The 20,838-nt window shown below is 45.0% G+C and overlaps 1 protein-coding gene across 1 annotated transcript in view; it reads left to right on the forward strand.

The window, feature by feature from the left end:
* DCBLD1 (discoidin, CUB and LCCL domain containing 1) overlaps positions 1-20,838 on the forward strand; it is a 62,430-nt gene that overhangs the window by 22,539 nt on the left and 19,053 nt on the right. Inside the window, exons 3-6 of the mRNA XM_044290151.1 lie at positions 1,412-1,549; positions 3,834-3,885; positions 4,270-4,342; positions 11,517-11,650. Coding sequence (XP_044146086.1) covers positions 1,412-1,549; positions 3,834-3,885; positions 4,270-4,342; positions 11,517-11,650 — 397 coding nt within the window. The remainder of the gene's footprint in view (positions 1-1,411; positions 1,550-3,833; positions 3,886-4,269; positions 4,343-11,516; positions 11,651-20,838) is intronic.

Genomic DNA, 20,838 nt, shown 5'->3' on the forward strand with positions numbered 1-20,838 from the left:
TGTCTTTGTGTCGTTTTTTTTTCTCTCCTATTCTTCTGGGATGGTCATGTTTGGGTTCAAGTCATTCCTGGACAAATGATGGTTTCCTGTTATTTAGCCTATGCATGACGTCAGGAATTAGATTATGTGTATTGTATTGTGTGTACACAGGGAAGATCTGTCAGAACGGATGTGAGTCTGTTGTATTCCATCAGAAAAGGAAGCTGGACTAGTTGTAGACATGTGGTATAACTGTCAGTGATCTGCTCCAGTAAGCGAAGGGAGCCAAAAAATGCCCTATTCCTATTCTGTTCCTATTCTCTGTTTCGGCAGAATCCATATAATCTATAGCATTAATGACGACTGCATATGGTCACTAGTCGTGGAATTTTAATTGAATTTCATTCTGTGTAATTCAATGGTTCTTTCTTACGGCATTTAGTAGTATGTTTGTTTATTCCTTGCACATTTATGAAACGTTCAGTCAGTAGGTTTATATTAGTTGCTAATCAGATGTTGGAGGCTCCGATCAGTGCTTCCTCCACAGATTCCATGAAAAACAGCAGAGCTACAAGTCTCGTGTGCAGGACTTTTTTACTCCGCTTAAAAAAAAAAAAAAAAAAACGGCATCCTGAACGGACCCCATTATAGTCAACAGGATTTAGCACTTTGGTTATATTCGTTCTGCTCCTATATTGGAGCAGAACAATGGAAACCATTAGCGGTGGTATGAAAGAGGCCTTTGCGGGCATTCTGCTAGTGCAGGGAACCTAAGGAATAAAGTCACTTCCTGGCTCCATCATAGACTTCTTTTCCAGCGCTCTGATGAGCGATACAAACTGTGATTTACTGAAATAAAAGGTCCATCTAGCAATGAGCGGCAGAAGCGATTATAAAGATCTGTCTGCTGAGCGGAGGAAGATAAAGTCAGCGCTATCTCCCATCAGTGCCTGTGTGCCTCTTATCTGTCTCTGTGCCCTAATTCACTGTACAGGTCTGTGGCCTTTCCTGTCTGATTGTGTATCTCTTCCAGGGGGGGGGCTGTATGGTTTCTATATACTTTTTCATCATTTCGCTAACATTTTTCTGCAGACTTGTAAAGCGCCTGGCCTCCTGCCTGCAGTAATGACTGATAAAATCCACAAGGAACATGCATGGGCTCATATTTTCTCTTTGCTACCTCACTCCAGAAAAAGGGGTTTGTGATTTTTCACTCCCAGTTTATATTTGCTGACCCACTGGGCACATGTAACTTTACTGAGGGGGTTACCATTGGACTGCACTAGGGAGAAGCCCCCCCCCTACATGTCTTGTACAACACATTTGATGTCTTTTATTTGGGACATTGCATCTGGGGCACAAGATATGGCCCTTTGAGTATCATAGCTGGGTGAATTTATCCTGTCTTAAAAAAACTTTGTTCTTCTTTTAGCTAGCTATTGTGGAAACCAGAACACAGCATCTAAAGAGCTTTATCTGGACACCAATGAGGTCAGGATCCGTTTCGAGAGCAGGCTCCATGTGTCTGGACGTGGATTTTTAATCAACTTTGCCAGCAGTGATCATCCAGGTAATGGAAGCCACTCCATTGTAGCTTATGAAGAGCAACAGGCACTCGACTTCTGAAACCACATTAAGAGATTTGAGTATAAATGGATATATATCAAGTGGTATCGCCTAAAAATCTCCTAGGACTAAGTATAATAATGTATCAGAATCTTGGAGTCAAAACAGTATATCAAAAAGCACATAAAAACAATCAGTTAAAAACAATGGAGTAAAACAAATGGTAGGTGGGCTAAATTCAGTACATCTATACTGTTCCTGCAGTGTAAAACCGTAAAGGTACTCTTGCAACTTAGGGTGGAATCGTAAATGTGGTTTTTATTGTTCAAACCAACAACAATGCAGTCCACATGAGTATTTCTGTATGTAAAGACTCACTCAGTTGATTCCCCTTTTGCAAAGGTTGTTTTATATTAACCTATCTTCTGAAAGGTATGATATCATTCGGAGTAGTGCAGTCAACCATGTGCCAATACTCCTTAGAACATATAAATCTATATAGAGAGTATGCCTTGACTGGTTGCAGGTCAGATGGTTTAAAGTGCCTGTTCAGTTGCGGCACAGTCCCCTTCAGTAAATTGCCTTGTGTGAATAAAACATTTTATCCCTTTTATGCCTTAGTTGAAAATGTCATGCGGTACCACAGCTGTGTGGCGTCCCACGCAGCAGCCAGTACCTGTTGTCTATTACCTCCTTCCTGAAGACCACTCCGAGCGAAGTGGTTCACCTCCGGGCTGCGCTGAATACACTGGTCTGAGAGCAGTGACTGGTGTCCCACGTGGTCAGGGTTGGCGTCCCCTGTTTGCAGGGCTGGTCTCCAGTACAGTCTTATCCTCAGTGAGAAAGGGAGGTCGTATATTGCTTGTCCCTCAGAGCGAATGTTCTACTTTTCGTAGGGTGCTCCTCTAGTTCATATCCATGGATATCAAGTCGTGGGTTTTGGGGTGCATAGCTATAAGGCTTCTTTAACCATACGCGTTTCGGAGTGTCAACTTGCTCCTTCCTCAGATTCTGATACATTATTATACTTAGTCCTAGGAGATTTATAGGCGATACCACTTAATAAATATATATCTATTTTTACTCAAATCTCTTATTGTGGTTTCAGAAGTCGAGTGGCTGTTGCTCTTAATTTATTGTTCTGCACATTTGTTCTTTTTGACTGGGTGTGTCAAATCCAACAAGAGCACCTATCCTTACCTGCATGTGGGTGAGCCTCTATAACCGTTCATCTATATATGCTATTGTAGCTTATGTATAAATTTACAGTGGGGTCATTGATGGGGTTAACAGCATGTACGGGAAGGTCGTTTTCTTGTTGTTTCCTGAATATTAAGAGTTGACTCATCAGACATTGGCAGTATGTCACGAGGATATGCTGCCGAACTTTAGCGGCTTGGATCCAACCACTGTAAAGTCACTGATGGCTAGATTGAAGGAGTGGCACTAGGATAGCACTACACCACTTCATCTCCACTTGGCCCTTTCTGGGCGTCCGAATAGACACTCCCCCAATATGCAGCAGGTTTCTTACACATTTATCGAATGATTGAAAATGGCACACTTTCTGAACCACACAAATCTATGCCTACACATAGCAGCTGCAGATTTCATTTTCTGTCTTTAGTACAGTCCAAGATGCGTCAAACCTATTAAGAGAAGTGCAACCCTTGAAGGGGTTGGCCACATTCTTGTTACTGTTGACTAAGATAATTATATGACACTTACTAATATAGTATTTGTTAAAATTCTGCACCATTTTCTATATTTCATAAGGTATGCCCCCTTGTTTGCCAAGTCTTTTGTGTTGTCCACATGGAGGTCCTTTCCATAAAATGGCTGCTGATGGAGGATCATGTGACCAGTCAAATGGTCTCCATTCAAATGCTCTGCATCTGCATTTGTACTGTTGGGAGTTTAGTGCAGGGTGTTTGAATAAAGGAGACCTCACATGGAGGTAATTTGCCTCCATCAGCGGCCAACTTATGGACAGGACCTCAGTTCGGACAGCTCAGAAAATTTGCCTAACAAGGGAGCATGGTGACCTGTACAGGATATCAGAAAGTGGTCAACTCCTTTAACAAATTTGGCGCATTTCACTTTGACACAAATCGGTTTTAGCTTGGCACGTGAAACTCCAGTCTTCTTAAATCTCCCCCAAAGTGTGTTGCGTAAATGACACGGTCTTGCTCATTATAACTGGCAGACAGGTGGGGGATATGGAAATGAACTGGTATTGTTTATTTATGGCTATGATTTATGATTTGTTTTTTTCCTTTTGAAAACAGATTTGATCACTTGCCTGGCCCGTTCCAACCACTATAGAGATACTGAATACAGGTAACATTTTAACATCTAAGTTCCTCAGTTAGTTTTAGATGCCTATGAGGGTACCGCCACCTGGGGTGGATTTTCTGCAGCCACTTTGCCACAGATTGCACCCTGTGCATTGCAGTAAAATCTACAGAATAACTTGACGTGCTACAGATTTAAAGTCCACACTGTAAGTCAATTTAGGCTGCATCTGAACATACCCTGAACGTCTCTCAAACATTTTAGCTTGGTTTGACCTTTTACCTTGAACTTTATAAAATGAGCCTATTATATAAAACGAATAGAGATTATAAGCGTGGTGAACGTGGGTCATACTTCCATGTATGGTTCGCTGTTTAATATGTAAAATGCCATCCGTTTTGGCTGAATTTTGCTTTCTTATTTTTGCAGCAGGTTCTGTCCAGCTGGCTGTAGAGATGTTGAAGGGGATATATCGGGGGATGTGCAAGAAGGCTATAGAGATGTAAGTATTACTTTTGGTGCACTGGTTTTCTATGGCTTGGGTCAAAATTGAATAGGATTGTAAAAACCCCAGGAAGCTAACATAATATCCATGAAAAATATACAGAATCTCTACATGTTAGACTTTAAGTACCTCAATTACAGTAGCCTATAGAGAGGGGTATTCTCCATTTCTGTGTAAACCTAGAATATAGAAGGCCCAAGATACAGCACTACATTATTATACTCCAGAGTTTTATTGATTTATTGAGTCCCTTAATTTTTGACATTGGCTTCATTTTTAGTCAATTTAGTTAACTGATCCTGTTAACAATAGGATGTGAGAAAGCCCAGTATTTGACTGGTGAGATTTATGGGAAACAAGGTCAAGGTCAGGTGGCTGTGGTAAAATAGAAACTCAAAGCAAGTGACTATAATGAAAAGCTTGCAAGTACCCACCCATCATGGTGATGCAGTCACCACCCAACCACATGAAGGAAGCTGAGATTAGTGACCTCTAAGATCTCACCTCTGTGTCACATACTGATTGCTTGGTGTGTCCCAGAAGTCCTTTGAAGATCCTCAGGTAGCTCAAGAAACCAAATGAGAAGCCAACAAATTGCCACACCTGACAATTATATATGACGGTGATCAAAATGACATTAGAGCGCTTGGTGCTCTCTCCTTGTACATCAATTGAGCTGTCTGGTTTCCCAACAATGGGTGACAGATGATTCCTAGTTTCAGTCCTTGTATATATACTTCTGAAGTTATTCACGACATTGTTGTCTTGGCTTTGCATCTCATTCATGTAAATGGAATTCACATAGAACATACTATGACCAAGCCTTAATTGTCATCAGGAAACTACAATCCAGCCAGGATTTGTTGCAAACTTCTAACTAGTCATAAAATGTTCCACGTATGACACTACTACATGCATAGCTCTTGGTTGACCTCTTTTTTAACTTGTAATGTGGGGCAGGTTTTTCTGTACTTTTGCTGATACTGACTTTGGCCCAGATTTACTAATCATATCTAATATTTAGACATTTAGCGACACTAAATTGGATATGTCCTATTATTGTCCGCATTATAGACAAGGATAGTACTGTTCTATGAAGGGCCAGCTGTTCCGTTACGCAAACTACGAAATGCACACGGATGTCATTGTTTTTTGTTTTTTTTTGTGAATCGCAAAATACATACGGTCGTGTAAGAGGCCTAAGCCAGAATTCTCCTGCATTCTAGCTTAGTAAATTTTACCCTATTGTTTGCAATATTCTTTCAAATGTCTCCAGACTCATCGGAGCTATCTCTAATTCTATAGCCACGGTCATCACTGCTTGAGAAAGGTTCCATTGAGTGGACCGAAACATCGCTGTCACTTGGTGAATAAACACACGTTTAATTTTGGAAGTGCCGCGGAGTTCAATCAATTTTTAGATTTGTGGTTGATGGATCGCCTCTACAGCCGCTGGCACTCCGTTTTTACTTTTCTTACTGCTGTGCTGCCTGCATTTTTTGCTTTTTTTTGTTAATTCTATAGCCAGTTAAAAAACTGTCACAAGGTCTGTATTTTTGTAAGACTAAAAAATTTGCTGTACAGGCTTTTATCTTAACTCGTGGTACATGGCCTTTATTAGAAACGTGTCCCAGGGCATACAGTGAGGAACAGAAGTATTTGAACACCCTGCGATTTTGCAAGTTCTCCCACTTAGAAATCATGGAGGGGTCTTAAAGGGAACCTGTCACCGAGATTTTGTGTATAGAGCTGAGGTCATGGGTTGCTAGATGGCCGCTAGCACATCCGCAATATCCAGTCCCCATAGCTCTGTGTGCTTTTATTGTGTAAAACCCCCGATTTGATACATATGCAAATTAACCTGAGATGAGTCCTGTCCCTGACTCATCTCACATACAGGACTCATCTCAGGTTAATTTGCATATGTATCAAATCGTTTTTTTTACACAATAAAAGCAGAGAGAGCTATGGGGACTGGGTATTGCCGATGTGCTAGCGGCCATCTAGCAACCCATGTCCTCAGCTCTATACACAAAATCTCAGTGACAGGTTCCCTTTAAATTCACATTGTAGGTGCATTCACACTCTGAGACAGAATAAAAAAAAAATACTAAAATCAGAAAATCGCATATGTATGATTTTTTTTTTTTTTTTTTTTTTAAGAATTGAATTGTCTTGCACTGCTGAACATAAGTATTTGAACACCTGAGAAAATCAGTGTTAATATTTGGTACAGAAGCCTTTGTTTGCAATTAGAGGTCAAACGTTTCCTGTAGTTCTTGACAAGGTTTGAACACACTGCAACAGGGATTTTGGCCCATTCCTCCACACATCTCCTCTAGATCTGTCAGGTTTCGGGGCTGTCGCGGAGCAACACAGAGTTTCAGCTCCCTCCAAAGATGTTCTATTGGATTTAGGTCTGGAGACTGGCTAGGCCACTCCAGAACCTTGATATGCTTCTTACGGAGTCACTCCTTGGTTATTCCGGCTGTGTGCTTCCGGTCATTGCCATGTTGGAAGAACCAGCCACGACCCATCTTCAATGCTCTGACTGAGGGTAGGAGGTTGTTGCTCAAAATCTCACAATAAATTGCCTCATTCCTCCTCTCCTTAAGGCCTCTTTCACACTACCGTTTTTTTTTTTTTTCCTTTTTGCAGTCCGTTTTTTGCGTTCCGTATACGGAACCATTCATTCCAATGGTTCCGCAAAAAAAAACGGAATGTGTTCCGTATGCATTCTGTTTCCGTTTTTCCGTTCTGTTGAAAGATAGAACATGTCCTATTATTGCCCGCAAATCACGGTCCGTGGCTCTATTCAAGTCAATGGGTCCGCAAAAAAAACGCATCCGTATGTCTTCCGTATCCGTCCCGTTTTTTGCGGAACCATCTATTGAAAATGTTATGCCCAGCCCAATTTTTTCAATGTAATTACTGTATACTGTATATGCCATACGGAACAACGGAACGGAAACAGAACCACAACGGAAGCAAAAAAACGGAACAACGGATCCGTGAAAAACGGACAGCAAAACACTGAAATGGACATACTGTAGTGTGAAAGAGGCCTAATACAGTGCAGTCGTCCTGTCCCCTTCGCAGAAAAGCACCACTAAGGGTACTTTCACACTTGCGGCAGGACGGATCCGACAGGCTGTTCACCATGTCGGATCCGTCCTGCGGCTATTTGGCCGTGCCGCCGGCCCGCCGCTCTGTCCCCATTGACTATATTGGGGACGGGGCGGAGCTCCGGCGCAGCACGGAGAAAGCCCGCCGGACTAAAATTACTGCAGGTCAGGCTTTTTAGTCCGGCGGCTTTCTCCGTGCTGCGCCGGACCTCCGCCCCCGTCCCCATTATAGTCTACGGGAACAGAGCGGCGGTCTGCGGGCACGGCGAAATAGCCGCAGGACGGATCCAACATGGTAAACAGCCTGTCGGATCCGTCCTGCCGCAAGTGTGAAGGTAACCTAAAGCATGATGTTACCACCCCTATGCTTCACAGTAGGGATGCTGTTCTTGGGATGCAACTCATCCTTCTTTTACCTCCAAACCCGACGAGTGAAGTTTAGACCAAAAAGTTCTACTTTGGTCTCATCTGACCACATGACTTTCTCCCCTGCCTCCTCTGGATCACCTGGACGTTTGATGACTTGAGCAGTGATTTGAAACCATGACGGCATAGTGTTCTACCGACAGTGACCTTTGAAACTGTGGTCCCAGCTCTCTATGTCATTGACCAGATCCTCCCTTGTAGTTCTGGGCTGATTCCTCACTTTTCTTATTAGTGATGCCCCACGAGGTGAGATCTTGCATGGAGCCCCAGTCCGAGGGAGACTGACAGTCGTTTTTAGCCTCTTCCATTTTCTAACAATTGCTCCAACAGTTGATCTACTTTCACCAAGCTGCTTGGCAATTGCCCCGTAGCCTTTTCCAGCCTTGTGGAGGTCCACAATTTTGTCTCTGGTGTCCCTTTTTTTTTTTTTTTTTTTACATCTCTTTGGTCTTGCCAATGGTAGTAGTTGGCGTCTGACTGTGGGGTGGACAGGAGTCTTTAAAGGGAACCTGTCACCGGGATTTTGTGTATAGAGCTGAGGACATGGGTTGCTAGATGGCCGCTAGCACATCCGTAATACCCAGTCCCCATAGCTCTGTGTGCTTTTATTGTGTAAAAAAAAACGATTTGATACATATGCAAATTAACCTGAGATGAGTCAGGGACAGGACTCATCTCAGGTTAATTTGCATATCTATCAAATCGTTTTTTTTTTACACAATAAAAGCACACAGAGCTATGGGGACTGGGTATTGCGGATGTGCTAGCGGCCATCTAGCAACCCATGTCCTCAGTTCTATACACAAAATCCAAGTGACAGGTTCCCTTTAAATAGCTCAGACAGGTGCTACTAGGTTAGATTAATGAGTGGAGTAGAGGTGGACTTTTTAAAGGCACAGTAACAGGTCTTTGAAAGCTAGAATTCTTGCTGTTTCTAGCCAGTCTATTAAACCTACAACAACCCACAATTGCAACACATCAATCCTCAGAAAGAAACATAAACGCCAAAAACGAAGATACTGTTAGTAAAAAAAGAAATAATTTTATTGAATTGCATCAGACATTAAATATCACTTGTATTCAAAAGGGATGGGATGTAGAGAAGCGAGCCTCTAAAAAATGGGCTCAACAATGCCAGGAGTCTCCAGACCTAAATCCAATAGAACAGCTTTGGAGGGAGCTGAGCTCAGCGACAGCCCCGAAACCTGACAGATCTAGAGAAGATCTGTGTGGAGGAGTGGGCAAAATCCCTGTTGCAGTGTGTGCAAACCTGGTCAAGAACTACAGGAAACGCTTGACCTCTGTAATTGTAAACAAAGGCTTCTGTACCAAATATTAACACAGATTTTCTCAGGTGCTCAAATACTTATGTTCAGCAGTGCAAGACAAATACATTCTTTAAAAATCATACAATGCGATTTCCTGAATTCTTATTTTAGTTTTCTTTTTTTCTTTTTCTTTTTTATTCTGTGTCCCAGAGTGGGAATTTCAGACCCCTCCATGATTTCTAAGTGGGAGAACTTGCAAAATCGCAGGGTGTTCAAATACTTCTGTTCCTCACTGTACATTCCATCTATAACTGGTTTGTCTACATAATAACATTTTCAGCAAGACCTGAATATGAATAGAACAAATTCTCAGTGTGCATTTTCGCATTTTTTTCACATTCTGTATAAAAATGGATTATCGGCCTGTGAAAAGATTGTTTCCTGCATTGAAAACCTAGTTGCTAGGACAAAGAGCTGTGTTAACATCTTTGATAAAGTATGTGCTTGACGGCTACGTTATTTTCTTTCTTGGACAAAACTGGTCTTGTAAGTTGTCATTTTGTATAACCTATCGTGATATTCGGGTATATGTTTGATCCTTGATCACTGGGGGTCAGACCACTGGGACCACCGCCAGTAATGACAACGGGGGTCCTTAAGTGCCACAGGACTGCCTTATGGGAACGGAGCAGTGGTGCACATGCGTGTCAATTCACTTTTATTGGAATGCCTAGCCCAATGCTCTCAGCAGTCTCATAGAAGTGAATAAACAGGGGCAGTTCAACAGCACTTTAGGACCCCTGTGCTCGTGAGTGGACTCCCACCGATCAAACACTTATCCCTTGTCTTGTGGATAGGGGATAAGTGTTATTAGTGGCACAACCCCTTTAAAGGTGGCGCTAGTGAGATGGTTCTCTTTCCTTGGGAGGTACCTCTTTGCATATTGTTTTCCCATGGAGCACTGCCAATAAGTGATACCACAGGACACTTCCAGTCTCCATACAGGACTAGTCTCTTTAAGGACAGCCAGTACCCTGCCTAAACTTTGGTTTTACATAGGGCTGCATGGTGTTTGTTAGCTTCTGTTCATACTTTCATATTCAGTGTATGCGCCAGGAGGCTCCAGGCACACTGGGAATGCTGAGAATGTTTAGCAGTAGGTACAGCTCTGCTGCTCCAGAATGTTTCATATTAGTCAGTGACTACTTTAGCACATTATGTGTCACAAACCAGTGAGATTACTTGGATTTTTCTTATTCAGAAACACTAGCATTGATTGAAATCAACCACATACAATCCTAATCTACATATATTGCTATAAATAAGAGCACAATACTCTGATATGCACCAGAAATAGACTCCAATATGCTTGATGGTTTTAATGTGCTGACAATAATATATTCAGCTTTGATCCGCCTCAGTGGGTATGTGATCCGTCTATCTGTGCTGTGTGCGCATCACTGGGCCGCTGACAGACAAGCTGGCTGAGTAAATCCAGGTCATCCTCCGCACAGACAGATGTGCCAGGATAGTAGCACCTGACAGCTGCCGCTCCACAGCACATTCCTGCACAGTGTCCCCAGGGTGACGGACAGGCCTGCTATTTATTCCTGTACATAAGATGATTTCTTAGCAGTTTCCCTCTCAGTTCAGCAGCTTTCTCCTAAGGACCCCATATTTTATTACAGTGACCAGTAAAGCAATCGCCACATCTTGCAGAACTGTTCTGTTTGTAGAAATTGCTTTACCAGTCATGGTCCAGCCATGTCCAATAGATTGCCATGAAACAATAATCCTAATTGGGTTACTATAGATGACTGCAGCAATTTGTCCAGATTTTCTATGTATCTGTGATGGCTTTTAAAAATGTCGAGAAGAAGAGGCATGTGGTAAAATAGCTCTACTTGCCCAGAAAATCCAATGCCTCCTCTCCAGCACTCTCGTCAGTCTCTTTTGCAGACTTAAAGTGATAAAGTTGTGTCCATCTGCATGTGAACACTGTAGGTGGTCACATCACTGCAGAGCATCAATAAAGACTGCCGAGCGGCACTCTATTTTCCAGGTGCGTAATATTATTCTATCACATCGCCATCCATCTCTGAAGGTTTTTCACCAGCCATCTGCATGGGCCAGTAGGTTAGGCGTGTTGTTATTTTTCTTGACGTTTTAGGCTTTGTATAGTAATGAGTAGCTCCGCCGTTATTGTTTATCACTTCAAAAAGTTTTAGGCTTTGTATAAACACTTGGGTTACAGTCAAAGTGAATGTTGGAATATGGCTGCAAGTTTTTGTCTTCTTTTCCCCTTTTTATTGTTAATAGTACAAATTAACTTTTCTTTTTTAACTTTTGCAGACTTCATTACTTTGCAAAGCGGCAATTCATGCTGGCGTTATTGCAGATGAACTTGGTGGTCGGATTCATCTCTCCCAATACAAAGGAGCAAGTCGTTACAGAGGGGTGCTGGCCAATGGAATCTTCTCAAAAGAGTACGTTTATGACAGTACTGTTGTATTCTGACTGCTTCTGCTTTATCTTAACTCCTCATACACATAAGTGCCCCTTAACACTGCTCAATCGAGCATAATGCTTCCTCCCTAACAATCGTCTGCTCGTCAGTGGCGGAGAAAGCTGCATTTACATGATCTCCTCCACAGTATGGGAGGAGTTATCTCTGATGCCATCGCTCGTCCCCGTACAGAATCATTGTTTAGACACCACAATCTGATGTCCAGAAACAATTTAGTTGTCCGCACTAATCGATCCTATTACTTGATGAACAAGTGTTTCGCTGATTCATCAGGTGATTGGTGGCATCTTTACACTTGCATATTATTGTTAACGAGGGTTTGTACAAATGCTTGTTAGCGATAATCTGGATCATGTTCGGCCAATGTCAAGTGGCTTTAAGGGAAGTGTGGCCAGTGAATTGTTCTTTAGATCGTTCCTATGAGTGTTTGACCATCAATGTGCCAGAGTGGCAAGTGATCGGTGGCATTCAGCTGATTATGCCGTACACTTGCATTTTCAGTTGACAACAGGTGAAAAAAATCCAACCTGGTCATAGTTTTGGCAGCCATCAATCTGTGGTCAACCATCATGAATGATCATCTGATTTGTAAACAGTCAGCGGAAATGATCAAAGTCTGCATTTTCCCTGACTTATCTTTTGTGTATGGGCAGCAGCTGGTTCCACATATACGTTTTCAGAGGCGTCCCCCCCCCCCCCCCTTGCGTCTTATGTTTTCAAAAGCAGTTTTACAGGACTCTTAAGGGCCCATTCAGACTGCCGTGAGCGTTCTGCAATTTGCTGACCGCACATGGCCACAACCATAATAAAAAAAATGCCTATTCTTGTCATGTTCTATCTTTTCCGTGGAACGCAACCACAGTGTGCTGTCCGCATCTTTTGTGGCCCCGTTGAAATGGATGGGTCTGCAAAATTGCAGAACGGATGCAGACTTATTCATACGGCCGTCTGAATGAACCCTAATGATGACCTATCCTTAAGTAATCAAAATTGGAATGGCGGGGCTCAAGCTCTTGGCAACCCGCTGAAGCTGTTTGAGCTGATCAGCAGTGGTGTGGCTGGTTACTGCGGCTTAGACCCAGTTACAGGCATGAAAGAAGGCTGCAGTAACCAGGCATGGCCACAGCGCAGTGTATGGAGCTGTGGTTTTCTGGATCTTGGTTCCAATGCACTGCGGCTCAAGCATACATCTGATACAGTCCAGATCAAAAGTTTAAGACCACTTGAAAAATGGCAAAAAAATCATATTTAGCATGGCTGGATCTTAACAAGGTTCCAAGTAGAGCTTCAACATGCAACAAGAAGAAATGGGAGTGAGACAAAACATTATATGAGCATTCAATTTAATGAAAACAACAAATAAACTGAAACTGATCAAAAGTTTAGGACCACACCCCAAAAAAAATACTAACCCCCCCTCCCCCCAAAAAACAGAAATCCAACCTCCAAACATGAACTCAGTAATGAGTAGCTCCGCCGTTATTGTTTAACTTCAAAAATTTGTTTTGGCATGCTTGATGCAAGCGTTTCCATGAGGTGAGTGGGAACATTTCTCCAAGTGGTGAAGACTGCCGCACGAAGGCCATCTACTGTCTGGAACTGTTGTCCATTTTTGTAAACTTCCCTTGCCATCCATCCCCAAAGGTTCTCAATTGGATTTAGATCAGGGGAACACGCAGGATGGGCCAAAAGAGTGATGTTATTCTCCTGGAAGAAGTCCCTTGTCCAGCGGGCATTGTGTACTGTAGCGTTGTCCTGTTTAAAAACCCAGTCGTTACCACACAGACGAGGGCCCTCAGTCATGAGGAATGCTCTCTGCAACATCTGGACATAGCCACTGGCCGTTTGATGCCCCTGCACTTCCTGAAGCTTGATTGTTCCACTGAAGGAAAAAGCACCCCAGACCATTATGGCGCCCCCTCCAATGTGGCGCGTAGAAAACATCTCAGGTGGGATCTGCTTGTAACGTGCCAGTAACGTTGGAAACCACCAGGACCATCAAGGTTACATTTTTTTTTTCTCATCAGAGAAAGAAAACTTTCTTCCACCTTTTGAATGTCCCATGTTTGGTGCTCTCTTGCAAAGTCCAAACGAGCAGTTCTGTGGCGTTCAAGGAGACGAGGTCTTTAAAGACGTTTTTTGTTTTTGAAGCCCTTCAGTCTCAGATATTGTCTGATGGTTATTGGGCTGCAGTCAGCACCAGTAAGGGCCTTAATTTAGGTCGAGGATCGTCCAGTGTCTTGAGGGACAGCCAATTGGATCCTCCGGCTCAGTGCTGATGACCTTTTTTTTGGGTCTTCCACTTGACTTTTTTTGTTCCATAACCCTCAGGATCATTTAAGAATATAAGAAATTACAAATGACTGTCTTACTGCGTCCTACCTCAGCAGCGATGGAGCGCTGTGAGAGACCCTGCTTGTGCAGTTCAACAACCCGACCACATTCAAAAAGGGAGTTTTTTTTGCCTTTGCCATCACAACGTGTGACTACCTGACAGAAAATGACAATGAATCCACATCTTTGCACAGATTTGACCTTTTTAAAGGCATGTGGTCCTAAACTTTTGATCAGCTGAAAAACAGCCTGTTTCAGTTTATTCGTTGTTTTCATTAAATTTGAATGCTCAAAAAATGTTTTCTCACTCCCATTTCTTCTTGTTGCATGTTGAAGCTCTACTTGGAACCTTGTTAAGATCCAGCCATGCTAAATATGATTTTTTTTTTTTTTTTTTTTGCCATTTTTTTCAAGTAGTCTTAAAATTTTGATCAGGACTGTATGTGATACTGATGACCTATCCTAAAGATAAGACTTCAAAAACTGTTTATAAAACAACATTTTACTATGCAGAAAAAAATTGCATGTGAAGGAACCCTAAGGGCCCTATTAGACCACATGATTTTCGGGCCAGTTATTGGGAACGAGCGCTTGTGTCAACGCTCGTTCCTGAGAATTGGTCCACACAATCAAGCAGCCGATAATCGAACAAACGCTTGTTTTGTCGGCTGATGGGCATCTTTCATCAGGATAAGAGATGCCCTATTATGGGCAGAACATCTCCCTGTGTAATCAGGGGTGTGCTGATGCTGATCAATAGAACTGAATATGGGAGGAAGCATTGCAGTAGCGATCGTTCCTCCCCCATTCGGCTTGCATCTGCCTGTTGGCGCAAACGAGCTCCGATAAATGTGTTATCGTCCATCGCCGCTCACAGTGCCTGAACATCTGGCAGTGTAATACGGGCTTAAAGGAATTCTCCGGGCTTAACCTTTTTTTGGGTATTAAAAGCTAACCTGTGGAGGAAAGATTATTAGTCCCATACTTGCCTTCCTCGGTGCAGCCGTTCTTGAGATCTGCCTCCCGGTCATGTGGTCCCTCCAGATGGCTTTTCTTTGCTTCCGGCTGAAGTCTGTCTTCCTGTCTTCTCTTCGGTTCTTGAGCAGGAGACGGATCGTTACGATCCGTCGTTCACTCGCCACGCAAGCGCACTATGCTGAATGCTAGTGTGCATATGCGGGATTGCCAGCCCCTCTCTGCAGTGTACTGGCTCCTGCACAGTGCAATGTAAGCGCTGTGCAGGAGTGACAGCATAGCGATCAGGCTGATTGCTATGCTGTGGATCTCACTGGGGGCACTGACTGGCACAGGGGGGGCACTTTGGGGCAATGAGGATGGCATATGGGGGCACTGGATTTCACTGGGGCACTGGATGGCAAATGAGGCGGCACTGTGGATGTCACTGTTATGGGGGGGGGGGGGAACTGTGGATGTCACTGTTATGGGGGGGGGGGAACTGTGGATGTCACTGTTATGAGGGGGGGCACTGTGGATGTCACTGTTATGGGGGGGCACTGTGGATGTCACTGTTATGGGGGGGCACTGTGGATGTCACTGTTATGGGGGGGCACTGTGGATGTCACTGTTATGGGGGGGCACTGTGGATGTCACTGTTATGGGGGGGCACTGTGGATGTCACTGTTATGGGGGGGCACTGGATGTCACTGTTATGGGGAGGGGCACTGTGGATGTCACTGTTATGGGGGGGGCACTGTGGATGTCACTGTTATGGGGGGGCACTGTGGATGTCACTGTTATGGGGGGGGGCACTGTGGATGTCACTGTTATGGGGGGGGGGGCGGCACTGTGGATGTCACTGTTATGGGGGGGGGGGGCGGCACTGTGGATGTCACTGTTATGGGGGGGGGGGGGGCACTGTGGATGTCACTGTTATGGGGGGGGCACTGTGGATGTCACTGTTATGGGGGGGGCGCACTGTGGATGTCACTGTTATGGGGGGGGCGCACTGTGGATGTCACTGTTATGGGGGGGGGGCACTGTGGATGTCACTGTTATGGGGGGGGGGCACTGTGGATGTCACTGTTATGGGGGGGGCGCACTGTGGATGTCACTGTTATGGGGGGCGCACTGTGGATGTCACTGTTATGGGGGGGGCACTGTGGATGTCACTGTTATGGGGGGGCACTGTGGATGTCACTGTTATGGGGGGGGCACTGTGGATGTCACTGTTATGGGGGGGGCACTGTGGATGTCACTGTTATGGGGGGGGGCACTGTGGATGTCACTGTTATGGGGGGGGGCACTGTGGATGTCACTGTTATGGGGGGGGGCACTGTGGATGTCACTGTTATGGGGGGGGGCACTGTGGATGTCACTGTTATGGGGGGGGGCACTGTGGATGTCACTGTTATGGGGGGGCACTGTGGATGTCACTGTTATGGGGGGGCACTGTGGATGTCACTGTTATGGGGGGGCACTGGATGTCACTGTTATGGGGAGGGGCACTGTGGATGTCACTGTTATGGGGGGGGGCACTGTGGATGTCACTGTTATGGGGGGGCACTGTGGATGTCACTGTTATGGGGGGGGGCACTGTGGATGTCACTGTTATGGGGGGGGGGGCGGCACTGTGGATGTCACTGTTATGGGGGGGGGGGCGGCACTGTGGATGTCACTGTTATGGGGGGGGGGGGCACTGTGGATGTCACTGTTATGGGGGGGGCACTGTGGATGTCACTGTTATGGGGGGGGCGCACTGTGGATGTCACTGTTATGGGGGGGGCGCACTGTGGATGTCACTGTTATGGGGGGGGGGCACTGTGGATGTCACTGTTATGGGGGGGGGGCACTGTGGATGTCACTGTTATGGGGGGGGCGCACTGTGGATGTCACTGTTATGGGGGGGCGCACTGTGGATGTCACTGTATGGGGGGGGCACTGTGGATGTCACTGTTATGGGGGGGCACTGTGGATGTCACTGTTATGGGGGGGGCACTGTGGATGTCACTGTTATGGGGGGGGCACTGTGGATGTCACTGTTATGGGGGGGGCACTGTGGATGTCACTGTTATGGGGGGGGGCACTGTGGATGTCACTGTTATGGGGGGGGGCACTGTGGATGTCACTGTTATGGGGGGGGCACTGTGGATGTCACTGTTATGGGGGGGGCACTGTGGATGTCACTGTTATGGGGGGGGCACTGTGGATGTCACTGTTATGGGGGGGGCACTGTGGATGTCACTGTTATGGGGGGGCACTGGATGTCACTGTTATGGGGGGGGGCACTGTGGATGTCACTGTTATGGGGGGGCACTGGATGTCACTGTTATGGGGGGGGGCACTGTGGATGTCACTGTTATGGGGGGGGGGCACTGTGGATGTCACTGTTATGGGGGGGGCGCACTGTGGATGTCACTGTTATGGGGGGGCGCACTGTGGATGTCACTGTTATGGGGGGGGGCACTGTGGATGTCACTGTTATGGGGGGGGCACTGTGGATGTCACTGTTATGGGGGGGGGCACTGTGGATGTCACTGTTATGGGGGGGGGCACTGTGGATGTCACTGTTATGGGGGGGCACTGTGGATGTCACTGTTATGGGGGGGGCACTGTGGATGTCACTGTTATGGGGGGGCACTGGATGTCACTGTTATGGGGGGGGGGGCACTGTGGATGTCACTGTTATGGGGGGGCACTGGATGTCACTGTTATGGGGGGGGGGGCACTGTGGATGTCACTGTTATGGGCGCTGAGTATAAGTGATAGGGCTCGTGTACAGAACCATATCTGTTTTGCGGTCTGCAAGTCGTGGATCCACAAAATGTTACTGTCCATGTGCAATTCACATTTTTTTTGCAGTCCCATTGAGTTCGATAGGTTTTAGATCTGCATTATGTGGACCAGAATAGGACATGTTCTACCATTCGCAGAACTGACATACGGATGTGGAAAGCACATGGTCATCAGTGTGTTGTGTGTTTTGTTTTTTTTTGTTTGTTTTTTTATCCATATGTCAGTGCCAGTAAAGACAGAACATGTCCTATTCTGGTCTTCAAAATGAGGACCTCAAATCCATAGAACGCAATGGGACTGCCAGAATTGTGGATTGCAAAATGGATACAGTCATGTGCATAAGGGTTTAGATACACAGCTCAGCAGGCATGGTCATAGAAGATAGGCTTAGATACACCACTCAGCAGGCTGTGTCATACAAAATGGGATTGGATACACAGCTCAGCAGGCAGTATCATAAAAAATGGGATTGGATACACATTTTAGCACGGTGTATCATAGAAGATGTGATTAGATACACAGCTCAGCAGGCTATATCATAGTAGATAGGATTAGATATACACTTCAGTAGGCAGTATCGCACACAACAGGATGTGTATCAGGCACACACACAGGATAGGATTAGATACAGATGTGATTGGATACGCTGGCTGATTCCAGCTGTTTATCACACTCTGGAGATAGTGAGGAAAGGGCCTGTGGACGGTTAGTGATGGGATTAGATACACAGCTCAGCAGGCTGTATCACACAGGATAGGATTAGATACACATGTGAAGGCAGAGCCTGTGGACGGTCAGTAATGGGATGTAGACACTGGGTGAGAAGTAGATTCATGTCTGGGTGTAGTAACATGGACACAGGAGTTGTAGTGGGTGGAGCTGGAGGCGTGTCCAGCCTGTGACTCATCTCTGTGCAGTGCAGCCAGGATTGTGCATCAATAAAGCTATGTATTCAACAAAACAAGAAGGGGAGAAAGTAAACAGATCTGCCAGGATAATGTGATGTCTTCCAGGGGGAAGGAAAGATCGGACATGAAAAAAGGGTATTGGGGGCATATGTATGCATGGCGAGGGGTTTTAGGAGCTCATAAAAAAAAAAATATATGGATTTTGGGACTGGACAACCTCTAGACCTATATGTGAAATCTGATTTGTCAGCTGTTCTCAGATATCGGACCTCAGTCAGAGTTTCAGATTACTTGCATGACATGGTAATGTGCAGTTAGTCTGTAAGCGTGATCTGTAATGATCTAGCAAAGTTCTGAATGGCTTCCTTACGGTGCGGCCCTGACCTTGTCACTCTGCCTGCAGCAATTAGCAGTCCCCTTATAGTGTGTGGGCACACAATAGTGTCCTCTTTCATAGACCCATAATGGGCATTGTTAGGGGTTAAATACTAACGTGTTATCTAGATGAAGGGAGGTAAATGCAGTTCAAATACCAGAGGCTCACAGGCAGGGATTCCTTCTACTCTCCTATCTGTGGAAGGGCAGAGTGTCCTCACGTTTACAGCATTTATGGCCATAGATCAGTCACCAAAACAACTTTGGCTTGCATGGTGCCCCAGTTTACTGATACTCCACTACAGACCTTCTATTAATGCTGTACTGTTGAGAAGGTCGCACGCATTCTGATCAGAGCTGTTTGTCACCGGCTACAATTTACTGTCCAGTTACATTATATGTGGTTTTATGTTAAGTCCGCGGGTAAAACTGCCCATACACATAAGATTTTAATCTGCCAGAATGTGGATATAAAGTATCCCATCAACACCATGTCCAACTACTGGGCAACCAGTAAAAGACATGACACTTGTCCCATCCAATACAGTGGTACATAAACATATCTGGGCTCCGGCACTATGTCTGGAGTGTTTGCGGAGCAGTGAGGTGGAGAGGGGTACTCCGTTGCTACAGCAAGTATTATATTAAAGAGCAGGATCAGATCCTGGAGCGCAGCAGGAGATTTCCTATTCAGCACTAGGAACCATGGCCAACTGCTGAAAGCCCATGAGACCAAGCAAGATGGAGGCAAATACACTGCCAAGATTCCAGGAGTATGCTTCTAAAAAAAATGCCAAATGATCGTCTGAATTTGAAGTCTAGTTTCAGCTGACTGGGGCCAAAATTTTTCTAATCTGACCTCATATTTGGTTGTTAAAAACTGTCCAAAACGATCATTTTAATCTTGTATGTTTGGACAACTTTAAGGGGTTTTCTACAATTTTTTTTGAACTGATGACCTATCCTCAGTGGGGAGACACCTGGGACCCCTGCTGTTTGAGAAGGCACCAGCGCTCGCAGACATGCTGCAGCCTTCTCGCAGCTATGCTATGGCCATGTGACCTTACGTTCATCGGTCACATGGCCTTGGTGCAGCTCAGCCCCTTTGAAGTGAATGGGGCTGACCAGCAATACCAAGCACAGCCGCTAGACAACGTACGGCACTGTGCTTGGTGAGCTGAGAGAAGGCAGAGGATAGTATAGACATCTCAGAAAATTTGCGTTTTCGTTTTCTTAAGGCTGTATTAGACAGCCTGATTCTCCCGGCAGTTGTCGGGAGAGAAACGTTCCTTACCAACAATCGCCTGGTCGCTAGCGGAGGAGACCGCTTTTATTACATGCAGAGATCGTTACACCAGTGATTGTTACACCATTGCTCATCCCCATGCTGTCCAGTTGTTTGCTGGCAGCAGATCGTAATTGGACACCACAATCTGCCGCTGGCAAGCGATGATTTTTAACCTGTCAAAAGATTTGGATTACCCATTGAATGAGCAACAGTATTATACTGCCAGATAATCGCTAGTGAGTGTTCATAAGAACGATCATTAGCAATCATTGCCTAACAATCGCCTGGTGTAATACAGGCTTTAATCCTGACACTTGAGCAAAGAGCATATTCGTATGACCCCAATCTCTGAAGACACTGTCTTGGGAACAGCTGTTGAATCACCATAAGATGGTACTTTAAATGCCACCCTTAAAAACTGAATAAACATGACAATGATCTGTGACACTGTGAAGACTATACAAACATACACAGGGCAAAGGCCTAAAA

The sequence above is a fragment of the Bufo gargarizans genome, chromosome 4 (genome assembly GCF_014858855.1).
Source record: "Bufo gargarizans isolate SCDJY-AF-19 chromosome 4, ASM1485885v1, whole genome shotgun sequence".
Taxonomy (NCBI): Eukaryota; Metazoa; Chordata; class Amphibia; order Anura; family Bufonidae; genus Bufo; species Bufo gargarizans.